This window comes from Rattus norvegicus, chromosome 18, assembly GCF_021556685.1.
Source record: "Rattus norvegicus strain SHRSP/BbbUtx chromosome 18, alternate assembly SHRSP_T2T, whole genome shotgun sequence".
Lineage (NCBI taxonomy): Eukaryota > Metazoa > Chordata > Mammalia > Rodentia > Muridae > Rattus > Rattus norvegicus.
Window position 1 is genome coordinate 57,034,564 of NC_141551.1, and position 25,767 is coordinate 57,060,330.

A 25,767-nucleotide genomic window follows, 5' to 3' on the forward strand; every position below is an offset into this window, starting at 1 on the left:
TAGTATAAAAGGAGATATTGCAACTGACAGAACCAAGCTGCAGAGCAACACCATTCCTGCCTGGCTGAGATGACTAAAATAGCCGGGACTTATTTAGTGTCCCTTGTGTCGTGTGTCTACGCTCCACCAAGCCCTGTTAGGACTCCCATCAGACCCATAAGGAAATTGGTTTTGAGATGTGAAATGGCTCTCACAGGAAGGGGCTGAGCCCGATCTGCCACCATGCGGGCCTGGCTCCAGAGCTGCAGAAACAGGACAAAGAACAACCTCGTTGCCAACTAGTTATCGCTTCTAGCTCGGCTGGGGAGGATGGAACCATGGCAGGGATCCCGTCTAAGTTTCCGCTGCTCTGGAAAAAGCAGGAGCTCGGGCCAGAGGGGACTCACATTCCCATACGGCAATTTAGTCAGATGGTTTGCAAAGGAAAATGTCTTCAAATCCTGCATTTTGTGTGACTTTGAAGTCCCCTCAACCAAGGGGTGCTGGTTCATTTCTATAGTCCTTTCTCAACTGGCTACAAGACTTGACCTGAATGGCTGGGAATCCCAATGGCTTGGCCTTTCCCTTGCACTGGAGCCCTGTGACGATCAAGTGAACAGCAGCTGCAGGAAGCACACAGGCCGTGTGTCCAGACCTGAGCTGGCTCTGTGTCTCCTCGGTGGAGGAACCTAGCAAGGTCGGCAGACCTTGGGTGTCCTCCATCACCCTCAGTTGATGCTCCGCTGCAGGCCAGGTGCAGGAATGCTCAGCCAAGAACAGACGGTTCATTTACTGAGCCCAGCTAAACTGATAATATGCAAAAGCGTAAGCTAAGTAAATGTCTTTTTTTTTTAATATTTGCGCATTTATTTGAGTGTATGTACATGGACACACGAGAGCCATGGCACATGTATGTGGTAAGAAGACAACTTATTGGAGTCTGTTGTCTACTCCCACCATGTTCTGGGGAGTGAACTTAGGCAGTCAGTTTTGGTGGCCACAGTCAAGTGCCTTTACCCACTGAGCCATCCTGCCAGCTCAGAAAATGCTGGTTTAAGGTATTGAGGTTTGAGGTGCTTTGTTACCTAGCAAAAGCTACTGGGAGCAAAAATCTCCTAAAGTCATTCTACGTTCTACACGGGGTCTGCTGTCTCCCTTTTTACCACAGTCTCCACTACTCCCTTTTGTCCCACATTGGGTTTTAGCTTTCCTGGGTTTTGTTGCCTGCGTCACATCGAATAGCCCTGCAAAAGCCTACATTTTTGAGACCTATGAGAAACAGATTTTTTTTTCCTTTGAGGAGAGGATCTAGGGTAATGAGTATTTGAAAAAGAGACTCTGATGGAAGGTCAATGACTGAGAGAAAGACAAAGCAGATGAGAAAGGCTGGCCCAGCTTCACATCACTCCACGAGCACTTTTCTCTGTGGCATAAAGGAGCACCTATGTGAGGCAGTGATGGCCTCCACTGTCCTTCCTCCACCACCCTGACTTCTCAAGCCTAACCATCAATGTCCCCTTGGCAAGTCGTGTTTGGGGACTTCATGTTGATTCAGGGTTTTCGCTGTTGAAGGCTTTGGAGTATTTCGTGTATGAGCAGGATCTTGCTATGTGACCCTGGCTGGCCTGGAACTCTCTATGCACACCAGCCCGACTTCAAGTTCACAAAGATCCTCCTGCCTTGGAATCCTGAGTGGTGGGATTAAAAGTGTACAGTATCACGTCCAGCTAAGTTTTGGTATTGTGAGATGTGGTCTTGCTATATAGCCAGGTTACCCTCGAACTCATAGCTATTCTCCTGCCTTAGATTCTTAAAAAACAAAAAAACAAGAACAGATACCCTTTGGATGAAGAGCTACAGGCAACAAATGGCTACCAAGAGAGGAGAGGAAGAATCAGACTTCTTCAAGTATGAGCCTCCTGATGGGTTATCTAGTTCCAAGTGGTTGTTTATATCTATGATCTCAGCTCATAAACATATGAACAACATAGAACATATTCAGAAGGATATGTATATATGTATGTGTGTGCATATATATATACATATGTTACATAATACACATATGTGTGTGACAGTAATAATTAAAGAAGAGGTCCCGAGCTTGAGAGGAAGCAGAATGGGACCCAGAAGGAGTTGGAGGCAGAGGAAGGTGGTGTACAATGATATAAATACATGGATTATAAATATAAAATCATGGATGAAATTATCAAGATATGTGAAAAAGGAAATATTAAATTTGTGATAGAAGGGAAATAGTAAAATGAGAACCAGTAATTAATAACTCACCCAAACAATAAGAGAAATAAAAGAAAACAATAAGACCACAGATCTTAAAAAAATGCCCCGGGGCTGGAGAGATGGCTCAGCGGTTAAGAGCACTGACTGCTCTTCCAGAGGTCCTGAGTTCAATTCCCAGCAACCACATGGTGGCTCACAACCATCTGTAATGAGATCTGATGCCCTCTTCTGGTGTGTCTGAAGACAGCGACAGTGTACTTACAGATAATAAGTAAATAAGTAAACAAATAAATAAGTAAATCTTTAAAAAAAAGTCCCACCTATAATATCGCGAGACTAAAAACAAACCGACATGGGTCAAATGAACTGGCATGACCACCTGGTGGAAGCATGTACTAAGAGTCAAAGGATGAGGAACGACATAAGGGGACGCACCTTCAAGAAAGAGACAGAACTGACTGAGAGAGAGGCTTGGCTGCTGACACAGGCCTGAAGCAGCCTGAGCAGGCCCGAGCAGGATCAAAACTTGAACTGTCCCCAGACATGCTACTCACACTGCAGCTTCGATGATGCCCTGGATCTCCTTCTGGAGTTCCGGCTCCTTCTGGTATGCCTTGACCAGCAGCAGGGCCTGGTCATAGTTGGCACAGTAGACTTTATAGACTTGTTCAAGCTCCTCTTGGAATTCCAGGAATAAGTTACCTGATGGCCAGTAAGCAACAAGGGTTACTGGTGGCAAGTGCGTGTGTCCCTTGCTTGGGGCTGGGAGGTAGAGCCTGTTCTGTGGTGGCCTGTTTCTATTTTTTCATCCGTTTCATGGAGTCACTGAGTGGGTAACAGAATGGTGTGGATCCCCGTTCGTAAATTATAGATCATGACCCCAGATGGGGCTGGCTACAGAGCTGAATGTGGGGTCTGGGAAAGTTTGGCAAGAGTAAAATATTTGCAAACACAGGGCAACCGGAGATCAGTTCTAAAGCAAACTCGTTGTGAACCTGAGGTGTTTCTGTGACCTCATGGAGCTTTGCTGCAGCCTGGGTTTTGAACACATACAACATCTGCACTTTGTCTGCAGGTGTCATTGTGACACACAACCCCAAGGAACACTGCCCGCAATACCTCTCAGGTCTGGGACCGATGATATGAAAGGAGTTGCAGCATCATCTCCATATTAACAAAGTTTTCTGCTCTGACAGAAACAGAGTAGTTTAGTTGTGGAAAATAAGACTTTTAGTATTTTTCCACTGTCACCCCATAAGTATCAAGTTAGTGTATCCTTCGATCACTTTGTGGTAGAATACCTGATTTTAGTATTTTCTGCTTCAGAGGGCTGGAGAAATGGCTTAGTAGTTCCTAGAAATAATTTGCCATTCTGTCAGAGGACCCGTGCTTAGGTCCCAGCGCACACACTGGGTGGCTCAGAACCACCTGTAATTCCAGCTCCAGAGAATCCAATGCTCTCTTCTGGCCTCTAGAGATTCATTAACACATGTGACATATACACACATACATACACACACACACACACAAATAAAAATAAAAATAAAATTTACTGCTTTCATTGTTTTAAATGTGGTCAAATTTTGGCTTGGAGTTAGGACAGAACTTTCATTAATTTTTTTTTTTTTTTTTTTTAGTAAAATGACCTCCTACACTTCTGTCACTGTGCTACAGATTCAAAGTGGAATTCATAACATTAATAATGATCAAATTAAAATATTAATCAACTCAGAAAAAAAAAACCTGGAGATCTTTTATATCCTAAAGCATCTGATATTCAACCAAGATTTAATTCTTTAGGTAAAAATAAACACATATATCTCACTAGTATACCAATTTGTTTTCATAAATTTTGTTGTTCTTGTTGTTGTTGTATTTGAGACTGAGTCTCACTATGTGGTTCTGGATGGCCTGCAACTTGCTTTGTAGACCAGGCCGGCTTCTACCTCCTGAGTACCGAAATTAAACTGTAATAAATGACAAAATTATGGCTATAAAAGACAGCTTTAAAATAAAATTACTTGTGATTATCAGTAAACATTCAGTTTGTATTTTTTTTTCTTTTTTCTTTTTGGAGACAGACTTTCTCTAGACAGCCCTAGCTGTCCTGGAAGACCACAGCTATAGACCAGGCTGACCACAAACTCAGAGATCTGTCTGCCTTTGCCTCTTGAGTGCTGGGATTAAAGATGTGTGTCATCACTATCTGGCTTGTATATTTATTTTATAGAGCCATATACTCTACCCCTGAGTTGTGTAAAATTTTCCTTGGTAAAAAGAAGTTGTGAGTGGAGCCAGGGCCTTGTGTAGACGGCAGGCTGATAACCTGTGCGTGCGTGCAGCTTGTGTTTAAGAAGTGCAAAGTGTATATAGGTTTCAGAAGACAGGTATACAGACCGGTTGAGATTACTTGTGCAAACTGCCTAAAACCAACACCGCTTCCAGTGTTGGATTTCTCAAGCTTGGGGACATTTGTATACGTATAGTGAAATATGTTGGGGCTGAGGTCCAAGTTGGCATATGAATGTTAGTAATATTTTATATATATATATATATTGTGTGTGTGTGTGTGTGTGTGCCTCCAACACATTTCTTGCCCAGTTTGACCCTATTTAATTTTTCTATCCTACTTCTGGTATACCTGTCTTTGAACTGTGACCCACCATACAATGTTAGGTGTGAAATTTTCTACCTGTGGTATCATGTCAGCTCTCAAATTTTTCAGGATTTTGGAGCATCTGCCTTGGAGCAGGCAGTGGTGGCACATGCCTCTAATCCCAGCACTTGAGAGGCAGAGACAGGAATCTCCGAGTTTAAGGACGTCTTGGTCTACTGAGTGAGTTCTAGGACAGCTAGAGCTACGCAGAGAGCCCTGTCTCAAAAAACAAACAACAAGAACAACAACAACAAAAGAAGAAGAAGGAGGAGGAGGAGGAGGAGGAGGAGGAGGAAGAAGAGGAAGAGGAGGAGGAGGAGGAGGAGGAGGAGGAGGAAGAGGAGGAGGAGGAGGAAGAGGAGGAGGAGGAGGAGGAGGAGGAGGAGAAAAAGAAAACAGAACAACAAAAACAAAAGCAAAAGAAATTTTAGAAATTTAGAAAAAGGCCTGTCGTTCTTTCAATTCATTTCCTTGTAATCAGCAGGTTGAGCATCCTCACACATTAATGGAACATTAGAAATCTCCATGCAACTTCTATTTAAAATGCCGTTTGCATCACTTTTTAAAAAAAAAAATCATTCTTCTGTCCTACAGTTAAATTGTGTCAAACACTTTTTATAAAGAAAAACAGTGTCTGTATAGAACATGTGAGACCTTTTCTTGCTGTCACCATCCCTGAACAACACAGCATAACAACCTTCTATACATGGCTTGCACGACGCTAGCTGTCATAAGTCCTCTAGCGATGATTTCACTATACAGGAGAGCCTCAGGAGGTTTAGGTTAATAAACCATTTTACAAAAGAGGTCTGCTTGAGCACCTGGTGAGGGGGTTGGAAAACCAGCCCTTGCAGGTACCAAGGGATGACTGTGTATTACAGGGGTCAAAGCAAAGCTAAAGAAACATCAAAGACAAGGTGTGTGTGTGTGTGTGTGGTCTGGGTGGGGGTGGGGTGGGGTGTCTGTTTGAGGAAGGTTTTACAGATAATGTGACCATCTGCCAGAGACCAGAAATAGCCAGCCCCAGAAAGCTGGGGGGAGGGGTGGCTCTCAAGGCAATGACAAGGCCCCTGAGTCAGGTGACCCTGGCCTGAGGACAGCCACAGACCTTGGTTTGTCTGGAACAGAGTGTGCCAGGCACACAGGGGCAGAATCAAATGGGATACTAAAGCCAAGTTGCCCCGGGGCATTAGCCTAAATGGGGTGCAGCCAGGCAGTGGGAGAGAGTGGTTTGAGCTGGGGTCTCATGTCAGCTTAATTTCAAGAGCAGCTACAGTAAAGCTAGAACACACAGAGAAGATGAAACAGACCCCAAGTGGTTTCCTAAAGTGTTCTGTGTCTTCCAATATGAAACCGGTTACTTAGAGGGGAGCAGGTGGAACAGGGTGGTAAAAGTAAAGGAGTTGGGGTGGCACTGTAGGGATAAGAAACAAAGAAGACTGCTGCATTAAAAACAAGGTTTGAGGGGCTGGGGATTTAGCTCAGTGCTAGAGCGCTTACCTAGGAAGTGCAAGGCCCTGGGTTCGGTCCCCAGCTCCGAAAAAAAGAACCAAAAAAAAAAAAAAACAAGGTTTGAGATAATTCTGACTCTTGGTACCATGGTCATTTTTCTATAAACTTAACAGTGCACTAAAAAATGAAACCTATTAATTAAAAAAGAAAAATAGAGGCTGGAGAGATGGCTCAGCAGTTAAGAGCACTAACTGCTCTTCCAGAGAACTGGGTTCAAATCCCAACACCCACATGAGAGCTCACAACCATCCAATTCCAGGAGATTCAATGCCTGTTTCTGGCCTCTGCAGGCACGAGGCACTCACAAGGTCCAGAGACATGCATGCAGGCAAAATATTCATACATATAAAAAATAAAAAAAAATCAGTACCATGTTGAGACTAAACTAGGAAGCACTGTGGTTTCAACATCTCCCAGGTACATGTGTAAAACGCTTCGTCTCGAGGAAGATGTGAATGGGATCACAGGGATCAGACACTAATGAGTGCCCTGCTGCCTCTGACATGCCCAGACTTCCCCTTTGCTGATTTTCCTTGGAGCTCTGGAGCCAGTTCTACAGTAAGCACAGGCTGAGGACAGAGCTCGGGGCAAGCAAGCCGGTGAGTACATGGGTCTTTTGCTTACCAATCAAGTGTGCTTGTTTCTCTTCCTTGCAGGCTGTCTCCTGCAGCCCGTGAAGGAATCTGCTGCTCACTTGGATGATGTCATCGATGTTTGAGAACAGTATGTCCAGATCTCCTGGCGGCAGCTGCAAGCAACAGAAATGCAGAGACTGGGTGTCTGGTAGGGGACTATCAGGAGCAGATCTGGCTATTCATGCTATCTGGAGTCCTCTCACTCTTGGGAAGACCAGCTGCCCAATGTAATGTTGGAAAAGATTTGGGAATATTTTAAGTTAGTTCCCAGTATTGCTTAACAAGAAAAAGAGACATCAAGTCCAGCATGTCCAGCATGGAAGGAAAGCTTAAGGCCGGGGATGGGGCTAGTTTGGGGATGGGCAAGGGGTTAGCGTTGAGATTTGAATGTGAAATCTTCCCCAGCTGGTAGCATTATTTGGAAAGGCTACGGAACCTTTAAGAGGTAAGCCTCGCTGGAGGAAGTGGGTTGATGGAGGTGGACCTGAAGGTTTTTCAGCCTGCCCCTTCTCCTTCCTTGCCTATCCAATAGCTTGTTTAACGCACACTTGCTGCTCTTGCAGAGAACCCAGGCTCCCAGCACCCACCATGGTAGCTCACAACTGTCTGTAACTCTGGCTCCTGGGAATCTCACAGGTACACACACATATACCAGCAAAAACTCATACACATAAAAATAAATCTTCAAGGGGCTAGAGCGATGGCTCAGTGGTTTAAGAGCACTGGTGGTTCTTCCAGAGGATCTAGGTTCAATTCCCAGTACCCACAAGGCAGCTCGCAACTCTGTAACTCCAGGTCCAGAAGTTCCAACACCCTCACACAGATATACATGCAGGCAAAATACCAATGCCTTAAATTAGATAATTAGATAGATAGATACATTTTTAAAGTTAAAAATAAATAAATAAATCTTCAAAACATAACCTTGCAAAACTGAGTTACAAAAGAAGACAACAATGAGAACTTTCATAGTATTTTAAGTAAGTTTACTGATTTTTTTAAATTTATTTTTATTTATACGAGTACACTGTAGCTGTCTTCAGACACACCAGAAGAGGCCATCAGATCCCTTTACAGGTGGTTGTGAGCCACCATGTGGTGACTGGTATTTGAACTCAGGACCTCAGGAAGTACAGTCAGCATCGTAAGTTTACTGTTTTATGTCAGGCTAAGTTCATAGCTATCCTCAGCCTCTATGGCTAATAGGCTACCAGTTGGACACACCCAAGTCATTCAAGGCCATGATGAAAAAAAGACCTGCAGCTTACAGCTGTGACGAGAGGTCTAAGAGGCAGCCCACACCTGCTCCTATAAAGACAGGTTGTGGGGCCCCATGAGTACCTGCTGTAGGTGGCCTCTGATGTCAGAGGTACAGAGTCGGAGTGTGTGCAAGTAGGAGACTTCTGTGTCGATGAGCTCTCTGATGGCCAGCCTCTGATGGAGCAGAGATTTGTCCTCAGAACCCTGGCCTTCCTGCTCAGGGCTCTCTGACTTGGAAGAGGCCTCATCTGTTTCAAAGTCAGCCATGTCCACAGGTTCTGGGGGAAAAAAAAAAAAACAAACCATCTCAATTCAATTGTGAGGTGGGGTCTTCTCATTACATCTCCTGGGAAATGATGTCCCTAACTTGAAGTGGCCTAAAATGTCACTCACTGCAGACAGAGTCAACTGCTTGTTTATCAAACAGAGTCCGTGAACGGTTGGCATCTGAACAATACGAGAGGACAAACAACAGCTCAGGTTGTTGCTGACGTTGGAAATTCATTTCCAAACGGCTGCCCTGCCTTGAGGCACTGGTCGGCTGGTGCCACTACAATGATGGAGATGGGGAAAAGACAGAAAAACTGTAGCATGCGCTATGGAGAGAGGCCGAATGGAAAAAGTGATTGGCAGTGACAAGTGTATGTGTGTGTGTGTGTGTGTGTGTGAGAGAGAGAGAGAGAGAGAGAGAGAGAGAGAGAGAGAGAGAGAGAACACTGAGGTTAACAAGCTGTCATTGCCCAGTAGGGTTGGCAGGATGGTATACAACAGCCTGGTTATTAAGCAGATACAGACGTAGCCCCTAGACCTGCTTCCCAGTCATAGGATCCCCCTAGCTCTGGGCAATGATGGAGGCCCAGGATGAGGGAAAGTTCACTTTCTAGATCCAACCTTCTCGAAGGACCACCACAGTCCTTGATGCCACCGAAGGCCAAGTTAGTGTCTGCAGTCCATGCTGCTGCCCCAGGCAGGATGAAGCCTGAGATCCATGTGGGCTCACTGCCACTGCCTGATGCCTTGGTAATGTCTTCAGGCTATGCTCCCTAGGGGATTGGAGGGGGATCCTGATGTGAGTGGCATCTGTAGCCACCTAAGGCCATGTTTGAGGCTCCTGGTCTCTGCAGCCATTGAGGGCCAGGAGTGAGTTGGTGGTCCTGATATGACCAAGGGTCATGTTGATACCTGTGGCCTGTGTTACCACCGAAACCCACGAGGATGTTCTAAGCAGATGCCTGAAGTCATGATAATGCCAATGAGTATGGAAGAGCTGTCCCTGCCCCTCTCCAGCCACCACAGGTCTTTCCTAAGTTGATGATTTCTGGAGAGGATGCAGGCAGAGAACAAAGAAAGAATCATCCTCCGTTGGGGGCAGGGCGGTGGCCACTAGGAACGTGAGCATGCTCCAGTGAGTATGTAGACAGCATAAAATGGACCTTTTTTTCTTTCTTTTTTCCCTTCTTTTTTTTGGGGGGTGGGTATGTCATGGGATAGGGGGACAGACATGGGAAAACTGGGAGGTAAGCATGATTGGGGTACATGATGTAAGACTCCCAAATAATCAATAAAAATAATAATAATGCAAAGAAATTTATTTCCCAGGATTCGATGTGCTTTCCTAAAATAGCTCTTATTTTTTTTCCAAAGTTTGATCCAGAGTCATTCAGGCATTGATTCATTCATTTTAAAAATACTTTATGCTGGGGGCTGGAGAGATGGCTCAGCGGTTAAGAGCACTGACTGCTCTTCCAGAGGTCCTGAGTTCAATTCCCAGCAACCACATGGTGCCTCACAGTCATCTGTAATGTGGGTCTGATGACATTTTCTGGTGTGTCTGAAGACAGAGACCATGTACATACACACATACATACATACATACATACATACATACATACATACACACACACACACACATATATATACACATATATATCTTTAAAAAATACTTTATGCTGGGTTCACATGGCCACGCCCATGTAGATATAGACATGTATTCTGATCACATCTCCTCCCCATGAACAGCAACCCTTCCCGAAACCTAAGTCCACACGTGAGTGAAGACCTGTGATAGTGTCTTCCTGTGACATGCTTACCATGATAGTCCCAGTGCATCTGTTTTCCTATAGATGGCACAACTCCATTCTTTCTCATGGCCAAAAAGAAATCCTACTGTATCAGAGTCTGGCCATCCCCTGGCTGGTGGCCACCAGGTTGTCGCCATAGCTTAGCTACTGTGAAAAGTGCTACATTAAACTCTGATGTGCAGTGGCTCTAGGAGGTGCTGACTTGGAATTTTGTTGGTGAATACCCAGGGGTGGCATAGTCATTGACCCAGATTTCTTTATTTGGCTCAGCTAAGTCCTCTCCTCTTTTCTCCCCATGTCCCCACAGTTCCTGGCTTCCATCCTCAGTCATGACATAGAGCCTAGGGACAGGTGATTTTCTTTCTTTCTTTCTTTTTTTTTTTTTTTAGATTTATTTATTTATTATATACAAGTACACTGTAGCTGTCCTCAGATACACCAGAAGAGGGCATCGGATCTCTTTACAGATGGTTGTGAGCCACCATGTGGTTGCTGGGAATTGAACTCATGACCTCTGAAAGAGCAGTTGGGTGCTCTTAACCACTGAGCCATCCCTCCAGCCCGTGATTTTCTTTCTTTTTTCTCCTTTTGTTTTACTTATTTGTTTGTTTGACTATTTATTTATTTATTTATTTATTTATTTATTTATTTATTTATTTATTTATTTGAGACAGGGTCTCTGTACAGCTCTGGCTATCCTGGAACTCACCACATAGACCAGGCTGGCCTCAACCTCAGAGATCCGCTGCCTCTGTCTCCTGAGCGGTGGGATCAAAGGTAAGCACCACCATGCCCAGTTTTGCCAGGTGATTTTCAAAGGTTCCAGAATCATGTTTCTGAGTTGAGACCTCTCTCCAACCCTGCCATCCACTCCCATTTATCCTGGATGTGCTTCCAGTTTAAGTCTCTGAAACAAGCTATGGTCATGGCACTCATCCCCTGCCGCCCACAGCATCAGTGTTCTTTCCTGCTCAGTCTCACTCACTCACTCAGCCCCCAGACAGAAGCCAGCCAGAGAGAAGAAGGCGGTGCTTCTCTCTCCACCCCTGTGCTTCTTCTGCACTTGCTGCGCCCTTCCCAGGCTCCGCCTGCAGCATTCTTCTTCCCTAAGCCCATTTGTCGTCCTCACCCTTCTCAACTCTGAAACTCCCACCTACTCGTTGTCTCTAAATGTTAAAACTGTATAAATAAGGCCATCATATGAACAAGATGACCTGAAAAAAAAATCTTTCTACTATGAAACACTCAGAGAAGCCAGAACGGGTGTAACTTTTAACTCCAGAGCAGGGCTGTCAAAAGCATAAGAGAAACCTCCAGAGAACTAAATCAGAGCAGGGGTGAGTGAGCTGGTGCCACTGTGTCCCACAGTGGAGAGGACAAGGAAATGGTCGTGGCCAATCTCAGCCACCTGAGAACTTACCAGGAAATACGCTCCATTAGTGGAGTGGTGAATCAGGGGAAAGGATCAGCCTGGGATACATCAAGAAAGATGTTGGAGAATGATGATTGACACACTGGTGAGGTACCCACGGAATAAATCCTCATGGGAAGCCGGGGAGGGGACACTCAAGCTGACAGCTGGCCTCACCCTAACGGAAAACAATTAGGACTAGAGAGCATCAGAAAGCTAGAAAATATCTTGAGAACGGATTTGTTGAAATAGCACAGAATCTGGTATCTAATTGGGAACATTTACACAGACGACTCATAGAAAACTAAGAAACCAGTCAACCAATGAAACCAAAAAAATAATAGATATTTTACGACAATTTTTTTGTGCAGAAAAGATAAAAGAATCTTGTCTCATTCTGGAGGAAGAAATATTGTGAACAAAGGGCTGATATCTGAACAGACAGACCTACTGGGGCTCCCCATTTGGTGTGTACTTAGCGTCTCATGCTTCTTTCTTCCCAGTAATATCGCGACATGCTTGTCAAAGTCAGACAGTTTCCCAGCCCCGGGCCTCCGAGTCAGGTTAGAATTATGACCAAATATACCTGCGGTACTCTTCTCCTGTTGATCTACTGGCAATTTCAGAAGATTCAAATATCAAATCTCCCAAGGAAAAAGCGTTGAAGTTGTCAGGCCTGGGGACAAATGTCTTTTACCCACTGAGCCAGCTCGTCCGCCCAAGTTATATTTTTATAACTGTGAGGTAAACTGAAAAATTAACTGAGGAAAATGGGATTTTCCAATTTTATTTATTATTGTTGTTAATAATAATGTATGGGCTGGGTCTGTAGCTCAAACTCATATGCAGTGTTAAGAACTAAGAGGGCCAGTGAGGTGGCTCAGAGGGTAAAGGGATTTGTCACCAAGTCTGAAGACAGGAATCCCATTCCCGGGACACACATGGTAAAAGAAGGGAGCCAACAACACTTAGAAAGTGTCCTCTAACCTACACATGCACACAATACATACATATAATTTTTAAAATGCCCAGAGAAGCTACACGGGCCTTTGAAGCAGGTTCTCACACGGTCAGCTGCAAAACTACATATGCTACAATTACTAGTCTGCTGACACTGATGGAGTCAAGATCTAGAACATTCCACCAAAGTACCCTTCATCTGCCTTTCCCCCATGGCTCCAGCTCCTCCTAGGTAGAGTACTCTGGAAAACAATTTTTCAGTTTCTTTCCAATGAGACATGTGCTTAATCGCCCTCCTAGACACCTAAGCATCTAACCCAGAGAAAGCAAATGTAGGTCCATACAGAAAACCACATGCGAATACTCATAGAAGACAATAAACGTGCCCTTTACGGCTGAATGACTGAACAAACTGGCCCATCGGTACCACAGAACAATCAGAAATGAACACAAACTATTGACACGTGGCCTTGGCTTGGTTGGGCTCTCAAGGAAAATGACTGTGTTATAAACAACGTAGTACTCGGTAATTCTACCTAATGACATATGAGATCACAGACAGAGGACCGATCGTGACTGTCTGGCTAGGGACAGGGTAGGAAAGCAAGCGAATGGAGCTACATTATAGAAACAATCATAAGGGAGCACCCTGCAGTGGTGGGACAGTCTGTATGTAGACATGGATGTAGACATGGATGTACACAATCCATCACATGATGAAATGCTGTGGAATAACCACATACATGTAGTATAGTGGTTGGTACCTATTTCCTGGCTTGGGTTGTGCAGTAGTTAAGCAAGATATAGCCATTAGATGAGTAGAGGGAGGGAGGCCAACATGGCTCTCAGTGGATAAAGGAGCTTGCCGCCAAGACTTGATGACCTGAGTTCAATTCCCAAGTCCTACAAAAAATGTAAAGCAAACAAAATATCATGTAACTTTAGTTCTCTGTTATCTTTGCAACAGTCTCAGCATATGCACAGCTGGGAAGACTGAGCTGAGGGCCCTTTCTCCTATCCCTTGTCTGCTTTATCTGATAAGGAGCAGCCTCACCCTTTCTTCAAGGCAAGTAGGATGCCTGATGAGCATAGAAACACATTGTTGTCTAAAGCAGGCTCATTCTTTAGAACATCTTGGGCCTGGAGAGATGGCTCAGTGGTTAAGAGCACTCATTGCTCTTCCAGAGGTCCTGAGTTCAAATCCCAGCCCACAGAGTGAGTTCAAGGAAAGCCAGGACTCCACAGACAAACCCTATCTCAAAACCGAACCAAACAAACAAAACTAGGAAACAAAATCAGGGACCACGGGCGTAGGTCAGTGGTAAAGTGCATAACATTCGCCAGGCTCTGAACTCAGTGCCCAGTTCCTGGTAACACACACACTCGCACACACACGCATAGGCATGCCACTTAGACTCTTCCTGGTGCATCCTTGATGAGAAAGGGAAACTGTCAATGGTGTATCTATGCTTCTACAGCAAGCTAATGCTTCTTCTGAACTGCAGAAAACGGGGTTGATTCTCTCTTCTCTGGGGCAGCAGGACTTGAACATTCCTACACATGCATTCAACAAAGAACGTGCTGGTATGTGCCTAGAATTCCAGCACTTGGGGGCTGGAAGCAGAAGGATCTTGGGTTCGAGAGCAGCCTGGGTTACTAGATAGATCCTTGGGAGAGACAGAGATGGAGATAAGGATTGGGGCAGGGGGAGAAAGACAGGGACTGCAAGCAGGGAAAGTAAGTATCCTCAGCCATCTACCCAGGGAAGTTCAGAAATGACTCCAACTTATTCACTCATTCATCATTTATGTATTACATTTGTTTCCCTTGGCAAGTGCATGTGTATGGAGGAGTTGGTTCTCTCCTTCTCACCACATGGATCCTGGAGATGGAACCCAGGCCATCAAGCTTGGTGTTGAGTCTCTTAACACACTGTACCATCTCTCCAGCCCAGAGGGCTCTCTAACTCGGGAGAAAAGAAAAAAGCATGAGACCTAGAGTCTGAGATTGCGGGATGGTTCATGGAGGGCTGTCCAAGATGAAGGTCGGGAGCCATGACAGTAAAAGACCCTCCTGAGGAATAAAGGGAGGGAACACCTATAGAAACAATAGTGGCTGTGGGGGAGGCAGGGGGACTGAAGGGTGTGGTCGACAAGACCACTGTAGCGGTCAGAAGAAACATTCCTATACAAAGAGCTTCCAGCTCTCAAACTCAGAAGGGTCTGAGATTGAAATTTTTATATGAATCACCTTGTAAGCCAGCCCCTACTTATTACCGTGTGTGTGTGTGTGTGTGTGTGTGTGTGTGTGTGTGTGTGTGTGTGTGTGTGTCTTATGTATACAGGCACACACATGTAGAGAGGTCAGAGGTCAACTTCATCTTGTTTGAGGTAGGGGCTCTTTGTTGTTTGATGCCGGCCTCCTACATCAGGCTAGCGCCCAGAGATTCTCCTGTCTTCTACCTACTGGTATTATGGATGGTGCCATTCTAGTTTTTTGAATGGGTTCTGAGGATCAAACTCAGGCCATGAAGTCTGCAAAGCTAGTGACTTTGCCTGTTGAGCCATCTCTCAATGAGAACACTAGCTGTCTGGGTCAGGGTTTTATTGCTGTGAACAAACACCATGACCAAGGCAACTCTTATAAGGACACCATTTAATTGGGGTTGGCTTGCAGGTTCAGAGGTTCAGTCCATTATCAATCCACTACAAACCATATTCTTTTTTTTTTAAAGATTCATTTATTATGCATAAGTACACTGTAGCTGTCTTTAGAAACACCAGAAGAGGGCATCAGATCTCATTACAGATGGTTGTGAGCCACCATGTGGTTGCTGGGATTTGAACTCAGGACCTCTAGAAGAGTAGTCAGTGCTCTAACCACTGAACCATCTCTCCAGCCCTACTAACCGTATTCTTAAGATTCCTGCTCAGTGCCTAGCAGTCGAGGGCCAAAAGCCCTACAGGTCCTTGTGCCTACATTATAGCTTCCAGATTAGTCTTTTCATGGGATTCCTGAGTGTGTGGACTTTCCTGTGCCTTTTCTTGGGATCTTTTCCTTCTGTTTGTTTGTTTGTTTGCTTGCTTGCTTGCTTGCTTGCTTTGTCCTATTCTAATGTAACTTTCCCTATTATATTTTATTTTATTACAGAATATTTTATTATCATCCCTTATAAGCCTGTTTGTTTTTCATGAGAGATAAGAAGGGAGTGGATCTGGATGTGATGTGGGCAGGAACTGGGAGGAGTAGTCAGAGGGGAAACCATAACCAAGATACATTATGCGAGGGGGAAAAATCTATTTTCAAGAAGAGGAAAAAATATTCATGCTCAGAAACAATATAAAGCTGGCGTACTACTTGATGGCTCTGCTCTGTCTTTGGTCCTAAGGATAACTGTAGGAGGAACTATGAAGGAACTATATGAAGTCATTTGGAGTCCAGGCCTGAAGCCAAGGAAACCTGATTTCCAATTGTTTTTGTAGGCTCTTGAGTCAGGGTCTCATATTGCCAAGGCTAGCTCCAGCTCTCAGAGGGCCACACTTAGCCTTGATCCTTCTGTCTCTGCCTCCCAAGGATGAGGACTACAGGCATGCTCCACCATGCCCAGCTGCCGACTTGATATTTTGATTCTGCGGTCAATTTACCAACCTTCCCAGCACGTTTAGCAACCATCCTTCTAGGACTTCACAAGAGATTGTCTAACGGAGTGCCCGGAACATAAGCTCTCAGCTGGTTTTTATTACTATTTTTTGTTAAACTGCAAAGCCAGTGTGATGGTTTGTATGTGCTTGGCCCAGGGAGTGGCACTAGTAGAAGGTGTGGCTATGTTGGAGTAGGTGTGGCCATGTTGGAGTGGGTGTGGCCTTGTTGGAGTGGGTGTGGCCTTGTTGGAGTAGATGTGTTACTATGGGTGTGGGCTTTAAGACCCTCATCTTGGGCTGGAGAGATGGCTCAGAGGTTAAGAGCACTGACTGCTCTTCCAGAGGTCCTGAGTTCAAATCCCAGCAACCACATGGTGGCTCATGATCATCTGTAGTGGAATCTGATGTGGAATCTGATGCCTTCTTCTTGTGTGTCTGAAGACAGCTACAGTGTACTCATATACAAAATAAATAAATAAATCTTAAAAAAAAAAAACCCTCATCTTAGCTGCCTGGAAGTCAGTATTCTGCTAGCAGACTTCAGATAAAAATTCTCCTCCTGCACCATGCTTGCCTGGATGCTGCCATGTTCCTGTCTTGATGATAATGGACTGAACCTCTGAACCTGTAAGCCAGCCCCAGTTAAACGTTGTCCTTGTAAGAGTTGCCTTTGTTGGGGTTGGGGATTTAGCTCAGTGGTAGAGTGCTTGCCTAGCAAGCGCAAGGCCCTGGGTTCGGTCCCCAGCTCAAAAAAAAAAAAAAAAAAAAAAAAAAAAAAAAAAGAGTTGCCTTGGTCGTGGTGTCTGTTCACAGCAATAAAACCCTGACCAAGACAGCTAGTGGTGTTATTAACCAGGTGGACAGAAAGTTATCTACGAATGCTTGCTGCCTGATTTTGTCACAACCAATCAAATCCAAGTAAACAGAGAATCGAAACAGCTCATCAAGACTAGAGTGCTAATCGTCATCATCACCATCATTGATAATAAAAACTACGAACGAGCCATAAGCTGCTATTGTCTCAAAAATAGACCTGAGAGATTGGGAAGGAGAGCAGGTTCTGAGGATGTAACTCAATCCAGTCATAATGGAGACTGATTCCTTTCCGGTTTCATTTTCATAAGAGCTAATACATTTTTTTTCTCTGCGTCCATCTTGGCTTACGGCACTTTGCATTGGATTTCTGCCACTTGATTAAGACAGATGGTGCTTTAGCCCTTGAAAGGAAACAGGTCACTGGGAGTCAGCACTGGCTAATTTAAATTAAAAAAAAAAAAGAAAAAAAGAAAAAAGCAGGTCATGCCAGGCTATCCTCATTCTCTTACTGGCAGTCAACTGCATCAGTAGATCAAAGGAATGCTGTAGCCTACGTAGCCCAGCAATCTGGTCCAGCAAGGTCTTGTGATTCTCTCAGGGCACCCTTATGAACAAGAAAGAAAGATGTGGTTATGGAGGCTGTGGAAAAGGGCATTGCGAGGCAATCGTGTGTACTAAAATTGATAATGATTGCCAGGTGGGATGCACCCACCGGAACAGCAGTAGCATTACTGTTAGTGAATAACCATCTGATCTCAGATGGCGTTTGAGGCCTGCCGCATAGGAACTAATGCCTGGCACTGTCATCCTGGCCAAAAGCCGGTGGGCAGCTAGGAAGGTCATAAGCTGTAGTGGGGAACCTACAAAAAGTATTTGTTTTGTTAAACTGACACCTTGTCAAACTGCCTTCTGGGTATTTGCGTTTACACCCATGCATGAATGCGGGCCAAAGTTAATGCAGAGTCCTAACTGGTTCAGCTGAGGATGAGTGACAGCTGAGCCCTAAAATGGGTCATCTGTATCACACTCTGCTTTATCTCCTCTGCAGGGATCAGGGAACATGGCAGACGAAAGGGTGGAAAGAGAGTAAGAGCTGAAGGAGTGGGAGGAACGCTGTGAGATGTTTCCTCTCGACCTGATATGCCTGTTGCATTCACAGACCCACGGCAGCTGTGGATTCCCTGCAGAAGATCAAGATGGTCAACATTCCATCCCGGGTGGGGGAGGGGATCATGAGGCCCCGCCCTCCGCTGAAGAATTATTGGCAGTTGTTGCCTGGGGAGGGGCGTGTTTTTCCCAGGGGTGTGGCTACTGGTTGGTTGCCCATGCTCTGGCAGATGTTTCCACACCCATATACATGCAGACAGAAATAACTGAATATCATGGAATATGAAAACATAGGGAGACATGAAGGTAAGAAGGGGATGTGGGAGTCTAGAGAGAGTGGAAGGCGGAGTTAGGTGTGTATATGATCAAGATACAATGTATACACATGTGATATTATGAACAAGATTTTTTAAAACCTGTTTGTTTTTTAAGACAGGCTCTCACTATGTAGTGCCAGCTGTTCTGGAATTCTCTCTGTAGTAGACCAGGATGGCCTCGAATTCAGATTCATCTATCTGCCTCTGCCTGCTGAGTGCTGGGATTAAAGGCGTGTACCACCACCTGAGCTCTGTTGTTTACTTATGTCCAGTAATCGCTCCAGTGTTTCCTACCTCAAAGACCACCTAAGTTCACACTCCACCCTCTTCCTGAAAGAGTATGACAGACTCCTGACTGGAATCATGGCAGCAGAATGCCATGGCCTTTAAAACATGAAAATGTGGACTCATCTTTGAGAAATATCTTTAATAGGGACTGGAGAGATGGATAAGTGGTTAAGGACACTGATTGCTCTTCCAGAGGACTCAGGTTCAATTCCCAGCACCCGCAGGGCAGCTCACAGCTATCTGTCACTCAAGTCCCAGGGGATAAATAATCTCTCTTGCCTCCTTGGGTATTAGGCAGACATACATCCAGGCAACATTTCATACAAAAAAAAAACTAAATAAATTTTTAAAAAAATAGGTATATGTCTAATAAAATCTTAAGAAGGGAATGAGGGTTGGGCTGTATGCTCAAGGGTAGGTTTTATGCTTAGCCTGTGCAAAGCCCTAAGTTTGATGCCAACCCCAGAAGAAGAAAAATATCTGTCTATAGAATAGAAAAGCATGAGATTTGATCACCTTACTCCTCTACATCAAGGACAGAAGAGGGAATGGGGACATGCTCCCCTTTGCAAGCTTGATGCCCTGTGATCAATTCCCAGAAGCCACATAGTCCATAATTCCAGCACTCTTAAACTGAGGTGGCGGTGGAGACAAGAGAATCACCTGAAAGCTCCCAGGGCAGCCAACTTGGAGGCTGAACAGTGCTGAGGCGGAAACAAGTTATCTTGACCTCCACAGAAGTTATCTCTGACCTCCACACACCGACCACAGCATTTGCATGCAGGTGCAGGCAGATACACACACACACACACACACACACACACACACACACACACACAAATAAATATTTTTTAAAAAAAAATAAGCAGTATTGTCGTCTAAGACATGCTCACTCCTGAGATTATGATGCCTTATAATAAGTAATTAATAACTAAAGTCAGAGCTGGGTGGTGGTGGTGGTGGTGGTGGTACCTGTCTACAGAGTGAGTTTCTGGACAGCCAGGGCCACACAGAGAAACTCTTATCCTGAAAAAAACAAAACAAACAAAACCAAAACACCTAGACCAGTCTTCCTTGACTCCAATGCCCTTTCCAAAGAATCACCCCTGTTCTCAATAACAAATTTACTTATTTGTTTAATTATTAGGTGGGTCATTCAACAAAGCATAAACTTTCACTAAGGCACATTTCTTATTCTTTTCACTAACATATTAATTTGCTGTCTGCTCTTAAGTTAGCACATAACATGTGCTCAGTTAATAACCTGAATAAATGGTACAGACAAATACAAAGAACCATGGTTAAATTGCCAATGACACTGAGACTAATAGGCCCTTACACAAGTCTTTGAGTCTTCTTGGAAGACACCAAAAAGGTTGAGGTCAGCAAACTTTCAAGGCCAATTCCCCTTGAATTTTATATGAAACGGACTAGATGCTATGCACTCTCTAGGGCTGCCTTTTTCTTTCAGAAAAATTATTTTGAGCTCTAACCAGGCAATAGCATTGTAGTAATATCTCATCACTCTATAGCTGCGTAATATTCTGTTATGGCTACACATATGCTGCTGTGGATATATGTATGTCGTGGGTGTCTGTGTTTTATGTTTGTATGGACACTATGAGTATCAACATACCAGATAAACAACCTGTCACCTAACTGGTTCCTCTGTTGCCATAGGGCCAGACTTAGTAGTAATGGAATGTTTGGGTCACATGGTAGGATTCCTTAACTTATAAGGAAATGTCAAGTTCTTTGTAAAGCAGTCTTTGGTTTGATGTGTGTCCCCCCACCCCCGACCCCCCCGCAGTGTGAGCTGGATCTGCTCTGCCTCCTGGTCAACACTGACACAGTCATCAGTCTTTCTTGTTTCTCTGGGGCTAATAACCTTGGGCACACTTTCCAGATCTTATTTGCCACCGATATATTTTCTGGAACAACATCTTTAATGCTCGTAAGTTAGGAAAAAGGCTCTTGCTCATTACAGAACCAAGTAACAACAGAGAAGGGTGTGAAGAAGAGGGCATAGTCCTTCACACTAATCACCACCCCGTGGCACGAGGGTAACCACGGGGTATGTGAATCACAAGAGACACATACAAACTAAGCACAGAACTCCCCTCGAAAAGTTCTGCTTCAAAGGGCTGGCCTGAAGCATTTAACAAATGTCTAGGAGTTTTTGATGTAAGGGTTCTATAAATTGTTCCTCAAAAAGTCTGTTCTGGGATGTAGGTAAGTGGGTCTTGGGCAATTATGGGGGCTAGTGAGCAACTGTTACCAAGTAAGGAAGGAACTCTTGCTAAAATAGGAAGTATGTTTGCCATAAATGGTCCTCTATGGAGAGCTAAAGTTTGAAGTCTAAAAGGTCTAAACTGATCATTAAAGCCCACTGTTGTGATGCATGCCTTAATCCCAGCACTCAGGAGGCAGAGGCTTGCAGATCTCTGTAAGTTTGAATCCAGCCTGGTCTACATAGTGAGTTCCAGGATAGTGAGAGCTACACAGTGAGACCATGTCTTGAAAAAAAAAAAAAAAAGAAAAAAGAAAAGGAAAGAAAGGGCTGGAGAGATGGCTCAGTGGTTAAGAGCACTGACTGCTCTTCCAGAGGTCCTGAGTTCAAATCCCAGCAACCACATGGTGGCTCACAACCATCTGTAATGGGGTCCGATGCCCTCTTCTGGTGTGCCTGAAGACAGGCACAGTGTACTCATATACATAAAACAAATAAATCTTTAAAAAAAAAAGGAAAAGGAAAGAAAAGAAAATTCAAAATGTTAGAAACAACTGGGGAGGGGGGCGGTTCCAGAGGACCTGGATTTAGTCCCCAGAACCCACAGGTCAGTTCAAAATAGTATTCTCTTCTGATTTGGGGGAGCACTGCACACACAGGGTACACAGACACACAGAGAGGCAGGCTGGACATCCATATACACAAAATAATAAAACCAAACCAAACAAGTGTGGAACAAAAATCATAGCATAAAGCCAGAAAAAGAGAGTTACCATGCTGAAAAAAAACAAAAACAAAAACAAAAACAAAAACAAAAAAAACCTCCATGAGTTAAGAGTGATACAGAAGTGAAATAGAACAAAGACATATCTGTGTCTGTGTGTGTGTGTGTGTGTGTGTGTGTGTGTCTTCTCTTTATAAACACATGGTCAGACAGGTGGTACATGTCTTAACCCAAATTAAACGACAGCTATTTACCATTAGCCAGACTTCCCTAGCTCTACTTGGAAGGTTGAAAGGGGTAGAGAAAGGAAACCATACAGTATTTAAAAAAAAAGCAGGTCTTTTTATAGAGCAGTGGGTCTGCCCAGTCTGTGTCTTCACAATTGCTGATCCACAGATCTAAAGTTGTTCAGCCTGTCAATAAACAAGCACCAGGCTGTGGACTGTCAGGCTTGGTGAATGCCATGCTGCTTGGGTGACAGCACTCGGACACACACCCCCTCTCCAGAGTTAAATAAGAAGCCATTGATTTGAGCTGGAGCAGAATCAACCAAGGCACTGTTTGCTGCAGTACTCTGCTGATCAAGAGAGATGCGAGCCAGCTGTTGGCGAATCCTGGGCCCTGGCACAAATTCAATGAGGCCATGTGGCTGGGCAAGAATGGTGCTGCCAGGTCCCAGGTCATGTCCTCTCCTCTCCTTCCAAAACACTCTGTAAGGTTCTGGCTCCATTCGAAAGAGGCAAGGGGGACACCTAGGGCCCACCTTCGTTAGAGTATCTGCGAGTTTCCATTTTTACTTTTGACTTATAGTGAACTGAGGGGCTGGAGAGAGGGCTCAGTGATTAAGAATGCCCGCGGCCCTTCCAGAGGACCTGAGTTTAGTTCCCTTTGCCAATGTCACTCAGCTCACAGCCACTTGTAACTCCAGCTCCATGGGGATTGGAAGGCATCTGACCTCAGAGAGTTCCTGCGCTCACAAGCACATACCTACAAACAGGCACACACATACACGTGATCAAAATAAAAACAAGTATCTTAAAAATAGTGCATGTAGTACCTTGCTGCACCCTTATTTAAGGTGCTCTCACCACAGTACGAGCTGGGTTTTGCTAGTCACGATATCATTGGCTTTATTATACTTTCATGTGTACATTTTTGTCTTTGGGGTGGTGCATGAGTGTGGAGGCCAGAGATCCCAGTGGGATCAGCCTCTCTCCACCCTATTTATTTATTGGCAATCTCTTACTGACCCTGCAGCTCACCTATTTGGCTAGAGTAGCTGGCCAGCAAGCCTCAGGGATCCTTTTATCTCTGCCTGTCCCCACTCCCTGGGCTGGAGTTACAAACTCCCCAGCAAGACCAGCCTTTTAAGTGGGTGTTGGGGATCCAATTCCTCATGCCTTTGGGCTTTGCCCCGTTCACGATCTCCCCAGCTCCACTCACATACACACTTTTTCAAGTTTTCATTTTAGGTTACTTTGTACACAGCCTAGTTCCTTCCAGGCCGTTCCTAACTGGCACAGCAGTGTTTGATCAGATAATCGGCATCAACCCTTCTGTTGAGCGTCTGCTGTGTGCCAGGTACCAAGCTTTACCCTCAAAACAAACAGGAGGGCAAAGTACAGGGCCTGGAAAAGGGCAAATTGGGCTTCCCAGATCATATAGAAGGTCAGGAGGCTGCCTACTTCTCCACTGTCTGTCTGTCTCTGTCTTTCTGTCCCTCTGTGTGTCTCTCTCTTTTTACCCACCCATTCCCCAGGAACAAACTGTTCTCAGAGATTCTGCCGGGATTGGCAGTGGACAGCTTCTTTGCAGGACCACTGACCTCCAGAGGACTAAGAACTAGCACCTGTGCTAAGGGTGCACCGCGCCACCTCCAACTTGCCAGCACGCAGGAGCCACGGTTCTGCTTTCTGGACCCAAGTTCTGATACCACTTTACTACCGGGTCAATTCTCCCTTCAGTTCGTCTTGAATTTCTGACCCTTTCTTCCTAGGTCTTGACCGGTCTACTCAGTTTCTTAGCCAAGGCTCTTTACCGTCCTTTGAATCTTCCCTTTGTTTTAATGAATGCTTTATTAAAAGCCGCCTACCAGGCAGCGAGGTAAGAAACAGAACAGTTATCATTTGCTCTAGCCCAGCTTACTTTCCTGGACCTTCCTCCCACCCAGAAATAGGATCGGGGGGAGCCATTTGAATCTGGTGACTCCAGCTCCTAACAGGGTAGAGATCCAGCACTGTGGGGCCTGGGATCCGGCCACACCCTGCCTCTCTGCTTACCCCCGACCCCCAACCTCGCGCACCTCATCTGTCCAGCAGCTGTTTCCCCGCAACCCTCCTGGCGACATCCTGTCGCCAGGCTGGACTCACCGCGCACGCGCCGGATGCCCTCCGGTGTCACTCGCACCCGCTGGGCTCCGGCTGCGAGTGCAGCTCCTCTGTCTGCTGTGCACGCGCAGAGCGCGCCCCCGCCTTTGTCAGTTGCCACTCTAAGCCTAGGTTGTTTTCGGCGCGCGCTCCCTGAGTCACCCAGCAGTCGAGGGCGTTCCCAGACCGCGCCTCCGCTGGTCCGGGGCGGGGCAGCGCCACACCTGCCAACTCACCTGCCCGACTTCACCCCAAAACCAGGGCCACAGGTCGGCTAGTGGGCTCTCCTGCTGGCAATGGGTTTCTTCTGTACTGCAACCAGAAAACTCCAGGGCAGTGTCTTAACTTACTTTCCGTTGCTGCGATTAACACATGACCAGAAGCAACATAAGGAGAGGACTGCAGTGGGTATCAAAATCACAGCCAGCTCTCAAAGGAAGTCAAGGCAGGAACTGAAGCAGGGTAGGAAGCTGGAGGCAGGAACTGAAGCAGAGACTGTACAGGAATGTTGTTTACTTGCCTTCTCCCCAGGGTTTTATTTTGCTGAGCCTGCTTTCTTCTACAAACCAGGGGCTTCAGGGGTGTCATCATCCAGAGTGGGCTGGACCTCCCCACAGCGATCATTAATTAAGAACATGCCCCCACAGACTTGCCTAGAGGCCAGTCTGAAGCAGGCATTTTCTCAACAGACCCTTGCTTGTGTCAAGTCCACAGAAACTAACCAGCTGAGGAATTAAACCTGGGAAGCACTAAGGGTTCTTGCTCCAAGGGTCTGTGCACGTGATCTTAGACAAAGCTTCGAGCAGTTTCTTCTGGGATAAGAAAGTGCTGGTGTTTTATTTCGTATTATTACAGTGAGCAGGGGTGACCTCTGGGTACTGAAGAATCAGAAGTTAATTCCACAGCTAGGGTCCCTGTTAGCCTTGGACACTGAACCCACAGTTGGAAGAGCAAAATACAGCGAAGCCCACAGTGTTCCTTATCAGTTACCTAAGCTTGTTTATAGGGACAGCACTTACCAGCTCTACCCTCCAATTTATCTAAAGACAGGGTCTCACTATAGAACCAGAGCTGACCTGGAACTCACTATATAGACTAGGCTGGTGTCAGACACACAAAAATCTACCTGCCTCTTCCCTCAAGTGCTGGGATTTAAAGTGTGCACACTACGCCTGGTCCAGATTTTTGATTTTGTTTTTTAGTAATGATTTCTTGAACTTTAAAAAAAAGTGAATATCACCTTGCCCCAGTGACAGCCAACCCAGAGAGAAAAACGATTCACCTCTACTTCTTTCCTCAATAGTCGCCTATCTTTAAAATTTACCTACCTAAAAGTTACATTTGTCCCACAGAGTGGTGGCACGGATCTCAGCACTCTTGAGAGGGAGAGGCAGGCGGATCTCTGTGAGTTTAGCCAGAGCTAAACAGTAAATTCCTGTCTCAAAAACCAAACAAAACAAAACTACATTTATTTGTCTCATTTAAAATTCAAAAAGCGTATTCTCGGGATTATTTCTCGTTGATCTTTGGCTTGCTTTAGTACCTG

The 25,767-nt window shown here is 45.2% G+C and overlaps 1 protein-coding gene across 7 annotated transcripts in view; it reads right to left on the minus strand.

The window, feature by feature from the left end:
* Arhgef37 (Rho guanine nucleotide exchange factor 37) overlaps window positions 1-24,351 on the minus strand; it is a 43,043-nt gene extending 18,692 nt beyond the window's left edge. Inside the window, exons 1-5 of one of the 7 annotated variants that reach the window (XM_087592812.1) lie at window positions 24,225-24,351; window positions 11,782-11,950; window positions 8,362-8,558; window positions 7,010-7,133; window positions 2,772-2,919 (exon numbers count right to left, since the gene is read on the minus strand). In XM_087592812.1, coding sequence (XP_087448938.1) covers window positions 2,772-2,919; window positions 7,010-7,133; window positions 8,362-8,547 — 458 coding nt within the window. In that variant the 5' untranslated portion in view covers window positions 8,548-8,558; window positions 11,782-11,950; window positions 24,225-24,351. 7 annotated transcript variants of the gene reach the window in all.
* Window positions 24,352-25,767: the final 1,416 nt, after the last annotated feature.